This window comes from Schistocerca nitens, chromosome 2 (genome assembly GCF_023898315.1).
Source record: "Schistocerca nitens isolate TAMUIC-IGC-003100 chromosome 2, iqSchNite1.1, whole genome shotgun sequence".
Classification (NCBI taxonomy): Eukaryota; Metazoa; Arthropoda; class Insecta; order Orthoptera; family Acrididae; genus Schistocerca; species Schistocerca nitens.
In genome coordinates this window covers 675,780,326-675,793,618 of record NC_064615.1, presented here as the reverse complement: position 1 = coordinate 675,793,618, position 13,293 = coordinate 675,780,326, and the positions used below count along the sequence as shown (strand labels likewise).

Here is a 13,293-nt window from a genome sequence, read left to right as displayed (position 1 = left end):
TGAAAGTAAGACGTTGTCAACCGAACTGAGTAAAAACCCTAAGAAATTTTGGTCGTATGTAAAATCATTAAGTGACTCAAAATCATCTATTCATTCACTCAGCGATCACACCTGCTCCGAAACGGAAGATAACAGAAGGCCGAAATACAGAATTCGGTCTTCCGAAGTTGTTTCACCGTGGAAGATCGTAACACTGTTCCTCCTTTCAATCGTTACACGAACGTCGAAATGGCAAATATTGAGATACCCGGTCGCGAAAATGAAAAGCAGCTATAATCGCTTAGTATTGGACAGGCGTCAGCACCAGATGAGATACCTATAAGACTCTATAAAAATTATGCGAAAGAACTTGGTCCCCTCCTAGCAGTAATTTATCGTAGATCGCTTGAGCTACGAAAGGTACCTAACGACTGGAAAAAAGCGCAGGTCATTCCCGTTTTTAAAAAAGGCCGTACAACAGATCCACACAATTATAGACCTATATCGTTGACGTCAATCTGTTGTAGAATTATGGAACATGTTTTATGCTCAAGAATTATGACGTTTTTGGAAAAGGAACATCTACTCTATAAAAATCAACATGGATTCTGCAAGCAAAGATCCTGCGAAACTCAGCTCGCTCTTTTCCTCCATGAGATCCACAGCGCAGTGGACAACGGCGGTCAGATTGATGCCGTGTTCCTTGATTTCAGTAAAGCATTTGACACCGTCCTGCATTGCCGTTAATGAAAAAAATACGAGCTTATGGAGTATCGGAGCAGACTTGAGATAGGATTCAAGACTTTCTTGCATATAGTACTCAACACGTCGCTCCTAACGGAACTAAATCGAGAGATGTAAAGGTAATATCCCGAGTGCCACAGGGAAGTGTGATAGAACCGTTGCTGTTTACACTGTATATAAGTGATCTAGTAGAAAGTGTCGGACGCTCTATAAGGCTATTCGCAGATGATGCAGTTTTCTATACCAAAGTAGCAACGCCAGAAGATAGTAAGAATTTGCTGAACGACCTGCAGAGAATGGATGATTGGTGCAGGCTCTGGCAGTTGACCCTGAACGTAAATAAATGTAACATATTGCGCATACATAGGAAAAGAAATTCACTAGTGTACAGCTACACTATTTATGACAAACAGTTGGAGAAAGCGTCTGCCGTAAAATATCCAGGCGTAACTATCTAGAACGACCTTAAGTGGAATGACCACACAAAACAGATAGTGGGAAAAGCAGATACCAGACTCAGACTCGTCGGAAGAATCTTAAGGAAATGTAACTCATTCACGAAAGAAGTGGCTTATAAGGCGCTTGCTCGCCCGATTCGTGAGTAAAGTCTATTTGGGATCCCTATCAGTTAGGACTGATAGAGCAGATCCAACGAAGAGCGGCGCGTTTCGTGACGGGATCGTTTAGCTGGCGAGAGAGCGTTACGGAGATGCTAAACAAAGTCCACTGGCAGACGTTACTATTAAAATTCCACATGCATCTCGCGTATTGACCACGAGGAGAAAATTCGAGAAATTAGAGCCAATACAGAGGCTTACCGACAATCATTCTTCCCACGCACCACTCGCGAGTGGAACAGGGTTGGAGCGATCAGATAGCGATACCGAAAGTAACCTCCGCCAAGCACCATTAGGTGGCTTGCGGAGTATGATGTAGATGCAGACGTAGAAGCCGTAGGAGTCGAAATCGCGCCTTATAGGCAATGGTGCCCGAGACCGTCATACTTGACGTTTGTCCGCTATGCCGCTCAACAGTACAGTCCGCCCGACTGCGTTCACCACGGCGGCATCGAACACGTATGCGGCCATCGCTGTACTGCAAACTCAAGAGGGACTCGTCCGCAAACATTACAATTAGCCACTCAGCACGCCAGTGTTGGCGTTCCCGTGTCCATTGCAATCTGCGGCTTTGATGGGTTTTGGTCTCTGAAAGCCGGCGCAATGGCATGCATGCCGCCGGTACAGCCCTCAGAAGACGGCGTCGAACCATCGATACAGACATGTCCACACCCGTTGCAGTGCTCCAACGTCGCGCCAGCGCTGTCGACGGAGCTGCTGTATCCGTTACGGCCACGAGGACAAGATGGCTGTCATCCCACGCTGTGGTCACATTGTGTCCTCCAGTGCCCTGTTCGGCGCTATGTGCCGCCCTCATATCTCCACTGGAAAACCTCACTGTCGAAGCAGCAAGCCCTGTACGAGCCGGAATGCCACGGAAGAACAGACCAGCCTCCGCGAGACCACTCATTCTGCCTTGTTCGAACGCACTCACTTGCCGATATTCCAACCTGTAATGTCAGCGAACCATAGAGGCACTCGGTTGCACATTTTTACTTCGTACGATAGCTGCATTAGTGGACGTTGCGAACCAATGATGTGTCGAGTCACACAGAAGAGGGCGCTGTTGAGCTACGTGCACGCCACCGATCTGCCATTTAAATCAGTCCAGTGCTTCTGAGGGTTTCACTTTTTACGAACAATAGTGCAGTTACAAGCTAGTGCTCACTCTCTCTCTCTCGATCTCTCCACGGACAGTATCTTAATCTTATGTTTTTCTTCTTCTTCAGAAGGCCGTGGCGTACAGCGTAGCCCCGCTATTGTCGCAGCTAACTACAGTTCCAGATTGGTTGGCGAATGCACGCAAAAATATCAGGTAGGACTCTCCTCTTCACATCCCATCACTGTGCGGAGCATTGACGTTGACGTAGCAAAAGACGTGATTTCGGGAATAAAAGGATCAGAGTTGTGTTTATGTACACTCTCTGGTGGGCGGTTTGCGTGTTGAAATCACCTAGGGGTATGACCATGCGGTGCATTTGACCTGCGGTTGTCGGACGGTGGCGCTGGCAGCAGTCCACATACGCAGAGGTTTGGCTCAATTGGCTCTGAGCACTATGGGACTTAACTGCTGAGGTCATCAGTCCCCTAGAACTTAGAACTACTTAAACCTAACTAACCTAAGGACATCACACACATCCATGCCCGAGGCAGGATTCGAAACTGCGACCGTAGCGGTCGCGCGGTTCCAGACTGTAGCGCCTAGAGCCGCTCGGCCACACTGGCCGGCCGCAGACGTTTGTTGGTGTATGTCAGAGTACGGTGCAGCGAGTAAGTGTGCAGACGCTTTTAGATGTACTAATGGTGACTGTTATGAGGGGTAGAATACTAGGGCGACTAGAGACTGGTCAAACACAGCAAGTCGTAGCACGGGTCCTCCGTGTGCCACAAAGTGTGATCTCAAGACTATGGAAACGATTCCAGCAGACAGGAAGCGTGTCCAGGCGCTACGGTGTGGGACGTACAGTGTACAACGCCACAATAATACTGATATCTCATCATCAGTGCCCGCAGACGGCCACGAAGTACTGCCGGTAGCCTTGCTCGGGACCTTACTGCAGCCACTGGAACAGTTTTCTCCAGACACACAGTCTACAGACGACTGAACAGACATGGTTTATTCGCCCGGATACCTGCAAGTTGCTTTCCACTGAGTCCTGGTTACAGGGGAGCCCATAAAGCCTGGTGTCAAGAACACAGTACATGGTCATTGGAACAGTGGACTCAGATTATGTTCACGGACGAGTCCAGGTATAGTCTGAACAGTGACTCTCGTCGGGTTTTCGTCTGGTGTGAAGCAGGAACCACATACGAACCCCTTAATGTCCTTGAAAGGGACGTGTATGGAGGTCGTGGTTTGATGGTATGGGGTGGGATTATGATTGGTGCACATACACCCCTGCACGTCTTTGACAGAGGCACTGTTACAGGTTAGGTGTATCGGGACGTATTTTGCATCAGTATGTCCGCCTTTTCAGGGGTGCAGTGGGTCCCACCTTCCTCCTGATGGATGATAATGCGTGTCCCCACCGAGCTGCCATCATGGAGGAGTATCTTGAAACAGAAGATATCAGGCGAATGGAGTGGCCTGCTGTTCTCCAGACCTAAACCCCATCGAGCACGTCTGGGATGCTCTCGTTCGATGTACCGCTGCACGTCTTCAAATCCCTAAGACACTTCAGGAGCTCCAACAGGCACTGGTGCAAGAATGGGAGGTTATGCCCCAGCAGCTGTTCGACCACCCGATCCAGAGTATGCTAATCCGTTGTGCGGCCTGTGTGCGTGGTGCATGGTGATCATATCACATATTGATGTCGGCGTACATGTGCAGGAAACAGTGGTGTTTTGCAGCACATGTGTTTAGGGACGGTTTTCTCAACTTTTCACCAATGCCGTGGACTTACAGATCTGTCGTGTGCGTTCCCTATGTGCCTATGCTATTAGCGCCAGTTTTGTGTAGTGCCACGTTGTGTGGCACCACATTCTGCAATTATCCTTAATTTATGATCATGAGTGTATGTGAGCTAAGCTATTTTAGCGTGTGAGAAGATTTTGACGTCGACTGAGAGAGAGACAACTAGAGGAGTACGTCAGGTAGGGACATACAGGACTAAGTCAACCCATCGTAGCGCATGGAACCATTGTTTGGAATTACATTTCGTCTGCTACGTTTGTCGAACAAACTCTGGACAGGAATGACATCCAGAGTATTAGTGTTCGTTGCCGCAACGTTCGAGAAAGTTTCCGTGTACTGCTTGATAAGGCGTCCACAAAATTCACTGTTGAGATAATATCTGTGCAACAGTACTTACACTGAGGTAACAGAAGTCGTGGGACAGCGATGTGCACTTACACAGATGTCGGTAGTATCGCGTGCGCAAGATATAAGAGAGCAGAACATTGAAGTGATTCATGCGATTAATGTGAAAAGATTTCCGACGTGGTTATGCCGCATGATGGGAACTGAAGCTAGAAGCATGGGACATTACACTTAGGAAATCGTTAGGGAATTCAATATTCGGACATCCACTGTGTCACGGGTGTGTCGAGAATACCAAATTTCAGGCATTATCTCTCACAGGAGACGACGCAGTGGTCGACGTCTTCACTTAACGACCGAGAGCAGCGCCGTTCGAGTAGAGTTGTCAGTGCTACCAGACAAGCAACACTGCGTGGAAAGACCACAGAAATCTGAGTGGGATGTACGGCGACGAACGTTTCCGTTAGGACATTGCGGCGAAATGTGGGGTTAATGGACTGTTGGTAACAGACGACCGTTTGCTAACAGCATGATATCGCATCCACAATCTGTCCTGTGCTCATGACCATATCGGTTAGATCCTAGAGGATTGGAGAACTTTGGCCAGGTCAGACAAGTCCCGATTTCAGTTGTCAAGAGTTGATGGTAGGGTTCTAGTGTGGCGCAAACCCCACGAAGCCATGGAATCAAGCTGTCAGCAAGGCACTGTGCAAGTTAGTTCAAACGGCTCTCTAAGCACTATGGGACTTAACATCTGAAGACATCAGTCCCCTAGAGTTAGAACTACTTAAACCTAACTAACCTATGGACAGCACACACATCCGTGCCCAAGGCAGGATTCGAACCTGCGGCCGTTCCAGCAGCGCGGTTCCGGACTGAAGCGCCTAGAACCGCTCGGCCACAGCGGCCGGCCGAAAGTTGATCTTGGCTCCCTTAATGGTGTGGGCTGTGTTTACACGGAGTGGAGTGCATCCTCTGGTCCAAATGAACCGATCGTTAACTGGATATGGTTATGTACGGCTACTTCATTTGCAGGCATTCATGGACTTCAAGACCTCAAACAACGATGCAATTCTTACAGATGACAATACGCCCTGTCACCGGGCCATAATTGTTCGCCACTGGTTTGAAGAACATTCTGGATAATTCTAGTGATTGATTTGACCTCCCAGTTCGTCTGATATGAATCCCATCGAACATTTACGGGACGTAATCGAAAGGTCAGCTCGTGAGCAAAATTCTGCAATGGCAGCACTTCCGGAATTATGGACGGTTATAGAGGCAGTGTGGCTCAGTATTTCTGCAGGGGATTTCCAACGACTTGATGAGTCCATGCCACGTCGAGCTCCTGCACTATGCTGGGCAGAGAGAGAGAGAGAGAGAGAGAGAGAGAGAGAGAGAGAGAGAGAGAGAGAAATGGAATCAGTCATGTATATGTGTCACTTTGAAGTATAGAGCAGCACTTAACGAAACTTACACTACTGGCCATTAAAATTGCTACACCAAGAAGAAATGCAGATGATAAACGGGTATTCATTGGACAAATATATTATACTAGAACTGACATGTGATAACATTTTCACGCAGTTTGGTTGCATAGATCCTGAGAAATCAGTACCCAGAACAACCACCTCTGGTCGTAATAACGGCCTTGATACGCCTGGGCATTGAGTCAAACACAGCTTTGATGGCGTGTACAGGTACAGCCGCCCATGCAGCTTCTACACGATACCACAGTTCATCAAGAGTAGTGAGTGGCGTAGTGTGACGAGTCAGTAGCTCGGCCACCATTGACCAGACGTTTTCAGTTGGTGAGATATCTGGAGAATATGCTAGCCAGGGCAGCAGTCGAACTTTTTCTGTATCGAGAAAGGCCCGTACAGGACCTGCAACATGCGGTCGTGGGTTATCCTTCTGAAATGTAGGGTTTCGCAGGAATCGAATGAAGGGTAGAGTCACGGGTCGTAACACATCTGAAATGTAACGTCCACTGTTCAAAGTGCCGTCAATCCGAACAAGAGGTGACCAAGACGTGTAACCAATGGCAACCCATACCATCACGCCGGTTGATACGCCAGTATGGCGATGACAAATACACGCTTCCAATGTGCGTTCACCGCGATGTCACAAAACACGGATGCGACCGTCATGATGCTGTAAACAGAATCTGGATTCATCCGAAAAATGACGTTTTGCCATTCGTGCACCCTAATTCGTCGTCGAGTACACCGTCGCAGGCGCTCCTGTCTGTGATGCAGCGTCAAGGGTAACCCGAGCTATGGTCTCCGAGCTGATAGTCCGTGCTGTTGCAAACGTCGTCGAACTGTTCGTGCAGATGGTTGTTGTCTTGCAAACGTCCCCATCTGTTGACTCAGGGATCGAGACGTGGCTGCACCATCCGTTACAGCCTTGCGGATAAGATGCCTGTCATCTCGACTGCTAGTGGTACGAGACCGTTGGGATCCAGCACGGCGTTCCGTATTACCCTCTGAACCCACCGATTCCATATTCTGTTAACAGTCATTGGATCTCGTCCAATGCGAGCAGCAATGTCGCCATACGATAAACCGCAATCGCGATAGGCTACAATCCGACCTTTATGAGAGTCGGAAACGTGATGGTACGCATTTCTCCTCCTTACACGAGGCATCACAACAACGTTTGACCAGGCAACGCCGGTCAACTGCTGTTTGTGTATGAGAAATCGGTTGGAAACTTTATTCGTGTCAGCACGTTGTAGGTGTCACCACCGGCGCCATCCTTGTGCGAATGCGCTGAAAAGCTAATCATTTGCATATCACGGCATCTTCTTCCTGACGGTTAAATTTCGCGTCTATAGCACGTCATCTTCGTAGTGTAGCAATTTTAACGGCCAGTAGTGTATTCGACCCGCCATAATAGTGTGTTACTTCCTTTTTGAAAACCACTGTGTATCACGAGCTGTACCCTCGCATCCAGAACGGTAAGGACAGCTGTGAGGAGGCCCGTGGCTGCGGTTGAAAGTGGGCAGCGGCCGCAGCAGACGGGCGGCGTTGGCGGCGTCGGCAGTGCGCAGGCGCGCGGCGTGGCTTGGCGTGGCGTGGCTGTGGAGGCGCCCTGGCGACGCGTGGCCCGTGGTCGATGCGCGGGCCGCTGTAGCCGTGGCAGCAGCCGGCCAGTCGCCGCGTGGCCGCGCCGCCGCCGCCGCCAGCCTGTCGGAGCCGAGGGTCGCGCGCGCCATGAGGGACTCCCAGCCGCGCAGCCGCCGCGCGCCGCCGCAGCCGCCCCGGCCGGACGACCTGCCGGACCCTCCACCGCCGCCGGCCAGGGAGAACCTCATGGTCAGTCGCACTCTGCACTGTGCCGTGCTGGGCAGCCAGGGCGCCCAACCTAGCGGTAATTAACTAACTCATGTTTTCAGGACCGTCGTAATTGCACGACTAAGTGGACCACGGCTGTCAGTATAGACTGACCGTTTTGCGTCCATGCGTCCATATTGCAACATCTGACCAACTGGCGAAGAGAAAATAAGCGTTATTGGCTTGCGTTTGCCACAAATACTTGATGGTACTAACCAACCTAAAAATATCCTACTCCTAATAGCTATAATTATTTGTCTGCGAATGAAGTAAATAATGATTTAGTGTTCTTTGGTATGCCGTGGTCAGTCACCAATAGTAATGTCTGCTCATTACACCATATATATATATATATATATATATATATATATATATATATATATATGGTATAACGACAGCATACCAAAGAACACTACATCGATATTTACTTCATTTACAAACAAATAATTATAGCTATTAGGAGTAGGATGTTTTTAGGTTGGTTAATACCATCAAGTATTTGTGGCAGAAGCAAGCCATTAACGCTTATTTTCCCTTCGCCAGTTGGTCAGATGTTGCAATATGGACGCATGGACGCAAAACGTTCAGTCTATACTGACAGCTGTGGTCCACTTAGTGGTGCAATTACGACTGTCTTGAAAACTTGAGTTAGTAAATTATGAGAGATGTTTGTAGGAAGACTGTTCGATGCAAAGAAATCAAAATAACCCAACACTGATGTGTATACACACCACATATAATATCCGAAACCTTCCGTATGGAACATGGTGGAAATTACCTTCTACCACTACTGGTCACTTTCTTTCGTGGTCCACTCGCAAACAGAGCGAGAGAAAGCGACTGCCCTCCGTACGAGCACTTATTCCTCTTATCTTACGTTAGTGTTCTTACATACGTTGGCGTCAGTAGAAACGTTCTGCAGTCAACTGCAAATGCTGATTCTTTAGATTCTTTCAATAGTGTTTCACGTTAAGAACGTCACCTTCCCTCCAGAGATTCCAATTCGAGTTCCCAAAGCATCTCTGTAACACTCGCATGTTGATCAACTCACTGATAACAATTCCGGCAGTCCGTTTCTGAATAGTCTGGATGTCTTCCTTCAATCCGACCAAGTGGTAATCCCAAACACTCGAGTAGTGCTGAAGAATGGATCCCACTAGTGTTCTGTAAGAGGTCACTTTCACAGATGAATCACACTTCCCTGAAATACTTCCAGTAATCCAAAGTCGACCATTTGTCTTTCCTGCTACCGACGTTACGTGCTCGCTCAATTTCATATCACCTTCCAGCGTTACGCTTACATATTTAATCGACGCGACTGTGTTAGCACCACAGTAATAATGCTGTCTTCGAACATTATGGGATTGTTTTTCCTTCTCATCCGCACTGACTTACATTTTTCTACATTTAGAGCAAATTGCCATTCATCACAACAACTAGAAAGTTTGTTTGTTGTTTTGTAACCTACTACAATAGCTCTATGACAATAACTTCCTCTACAGCACATAGTTATCAGCAAACGGCCTCAGACAGCTGGTCGCACTGTCCGTCACGTTTTTTATGTATATAGAGAATAGGAGCAGCTCTGCCACACTTGCTAGAGCACTCCCGACGAAACCCTTGTTTCTGACCAACACTCGCCGTCGATGGCAACCTATTGGGTTCTATTACTTAGGAAGTCTTCCAGCCACTCTCACATCTGGGAGCCGCTCGTATCTTCGTTAACAGTCTGAAGTGGGGGTACCGTGTCAAATGCTACCCAGAAATCTAGGAAAATGGAATCTGACTGATACCCTTAATCCATGGTTCTCAGCGTATCGTGTGAGAAAAGGACAAGTAGAGTTTCGCACGAGCGACGCCTTCCAAATCCATGCTGATTTGTGGACAGTAGCTTTTCCGTCTTAAGGAAATTAATTGTATTCGAACTCAGAACTGCAGCAAACAGATGTCAACGGTATTCACTTCTAAATTTGAGAGTCCGTTCTTTTACCCATCGTGTGTACATCACTCACCTGTGCTTTTTCCCCTTCTCTTGGGACTTTACCAAATCAGCAGGGCCGACTAACAAGGAGTGGAGCATACTACCTGTCTCAGCAAAATGTCGGACTGAATTTTAACAAGAATACAATATAAATGGGTGTGTTTAAGAGGAGATAGATGTTTTAGAAGCGAGTCAGGAACTATAATATGCCCGCTATACCGCCTCTCCTGGGGAGCAGATGACTGTATGATAGGCAACACACATTGCATGCGAATGCTGCAGAGTGTCTATGCCCCGCTACCTCTCAATAGTATGACCAGTCTTAAATGATATCTAGCGTCCCCAGAAAGCGTCAGGAAACAGTCTGTCTCTAACAACAGTTGTTCCTCACGACGTGATCTATCACTCCTAGATATTTGTGACATATTTTTAAAAAATATTACTGTTAAACGAAAACAAAATGACAAATAAAATGAAGGCACTGTATGCCCATCTTTGTGCATCTCTTAAATTAGTGTTGGTCCTCCCACTCCATTATAACGTTTGGTGCTACTTGCGATGCTACCCACAAGATAGTCGATACTTTCCTGCTCGATCCTGTCTCACTCTTCGCTGGCGAGCCTCCTGAGGCCATCCGCTCTGTGAGAATGCTTCCCACGACGGCGCACTCATAAATTTCAGCTGCTCGAAAGAATTGCCAAGACGGTTCATGTCAGCGGATACCCCACACTGTTCCATCTGGTTAACTGTTGCCTCCTGGAGGTAGACGACACAGAAGCGGTCTTAAAAGATGAACCTATGGCCACCGTGTTGACTGTATGGCTGTCCCGCTACTGCACAGACTTCCAGTTACTCTCGATAACGATAAGAGGCGTCCCACATCCCCATGTGACTATGTGGCAGCCTACTGGCTCCATACATGACAGACCCACTTCCCTGCTCAACCCGTCAGCGTGCATGTCGGAGCGTGCATTGGTATGTCGCGGCTTTCACTCTCTTCTACGGCGGTAGTCAGGCGCCAGACAAATTCTGCACCCTTAGGAGAAAGGTATCTGATGCCATTGGTTCAGTGTTCTTTCCAGAAAATTCCTTGTCGACATTCTTCACGGACCATGGTGCTGGTGGGTTTGTACTTTTACTCGTAAGGGACGCCTAGAGGCGAAATTCAATGTCTGCTGACGACTGCGTACTACTCGGGTCGTCACAGTTCGCCTAGTTCCAAAAATATCGCGCGCAATCGGGCAGGATTCTCATAGCGGCACCTACGAAGCATATTTTGCAGGTATCGGTCATCAGGTGGCGTTGCTGACCGCGAGCAACCACTACGAGATATGTATCCAATATCAGTTGAGGTTGGAATGAAGTGGCTGCGGTTTCCAGCAATTCCCGTGCTGACAACCCTCTTGCCGGAAAGCGACGAAGAGCCTACGCTCCGAGCTTGGAAAGAGCGTTCGCGGCATGTTGTCACAGTGAAAAGCGTACTCAAGCCGCATTGTCCCATTCAAGTTTGGAGACACAACGTCCTCTAGTGAGCTACACTGAAAATGGAGGATTCTTTTCACTACCATTACACAGGTGGCTGCGCATAGCGATTTTCTGCGATGAAAGAAGTATTGAGAAAGAAGTTTCCCAAAAAAAGAAAGCGAGTCATGAGGGTGATACAAAACTTTGCTTTACCTTTTCAATAAGCAAGCAACACGGCCACTAATGCTCATGTTGTGACGACTGCTTCAATCGCGACAATACAACTTTCCAGTGATAATGTATAAATGACTGCTACATCGAAAGTAACTAAGCAAAACATGTTCTGGGGTAACACTACAGTGAAATTAGGAAACCTACCAATCGTTACTCGTGTAGCGTAGTAAACCGATTTACTGTGAATCTAGCTACTAAATCGTACGGAAGACAAACCCGATTAACACCTAGGCGTACATAAAATCCGATAATGTAGCTAATGTACTAAGGACGTCGTAACGTCTACACACCCACGGTCAGTCCTCATGTAAGCGTCTATAAGAACGCAGTAGACGTATACAATCTGTCAGCTAGCGTGAAAGGGCATTACACCCTGTTACGGAATGAACAGACATGCAGACGGATGGAGAACTAACAAGCTACATCGCTGGGCAAAACTTGAGGACGAAAAGAACATTCGCATCATGTGTCACTGCCAAGTAACATGTAGTTGTTGTGGTCTTCAGTCAAAAGACTGGTTTGATGCAGCTCTCCATGCTACCCTGCGCAAGCATCTTCAAATAGCTACGGCAACTTACGTCCTTCTGAATCTGCTCACTGTATTTATCTCCTGGTCTCCCTCTATGATTTTTACCCTCCAGGCTTCCCTCCAGTACTAAATTGGTGATCCCTTGATGCCTCAGAATGTGTCCTACCAACAGATCCCTTCTTCTAGCCAGTACCTTCTCATTAGTTACGTGACCTACCCACCTAATATTCCGCATTCTTCTGTACCCCAACATTTCGAAAGCTTCTATTCTCTTCTTGTCCAAACTATTTATCGTCCATGTTTCACTTCCATACATGGCTACTATCCATACAACTACTTTCAGAAAGGACTTCCTAACACTTAAATTTATACTCCATGTTAACAAATTTCTCTTCTGCAGAAACACTTTTCTTGCCATTAGCAGTCTCCATGTCATATCCTCTCTATTTCGACCATCATCAGTCACTTTGCTTCCCACATCCCAGATAGCAAAACTCATATGCTACTTTAAGCGTCTCATTTCCTAATCTAATTTCCTCTGCATCACCTGATTTAATTAGACTATATTCCATTATTCTCGTTTTGATTTTGTTGATGTTCATCTTATATCCTCCTTTCAAGGCTCTGTCCATTACATTCAGTTGCTCTTCCGAGTCCTTTGCTGTCTCTGACAGAATTACAATGTCATCGACAAACCTCAAAGTTTTTATTTCTTTTCTCTGGACTTTAAATCCTACACCAAGTTTTTCTTTTGATTCCTTTACTGCTTGCTCAATATACAGATTGAGTAACATCGGGGATAGGCTACAAACCTGTCTCACTCCCTTCTCAACCACTGCTTCCCTTTCGTGCCTCCCGACTCTTATAACTGCCATCTGGTGTTTGTACAAATTGTAAATAGCCTTTGGCTCCCTGTATTTTACCCCTGTCACTTTTAGAATTTGAAAGAGATTATTCCAGTCAACATTATCGAAAGCTATGTCTAAGTCTACAAATGCCACAAATGTAGGTTTTCCTTTCCTTAACGTATCTTCTATGAGAAGTTGCAGGGTCAGTATAGCCTCGCGTGCTCCTACATTTCTCCGGAATCCGAACTGGTCTTCCCTGAGGTCAGCTTTTCCATTCTTCTTTAAAGGATTCTTTTTAGT

At 47.2% G+C, this 13,293-nt stretch overlaps 1 protein-coding gene across 1 annotated transcript in view; it reads left to right on the top strand.

Annotated features, from left to right (window-relative positions):
• The first annotated feature begins 7,817 nt into the window (after window positions 1-7,817).
• The window catches only part of LOC126235237 (kinesin-like protein KIF19), a 605,478-nt gene continuing 600,002 nt past the window's right edge, over window positions 7,818-13,293 (top strand). Inside the window, exon 1 of the mRNA XM_049943969.1 lies at window positions 7,818-7,919. Coding sequence (XP_049799926.1) covers window positions 7,818-7,919 — 102 coding nt within the window. The remainder of the gene's footprint in view (window positions 7,920-13,293) is intronic.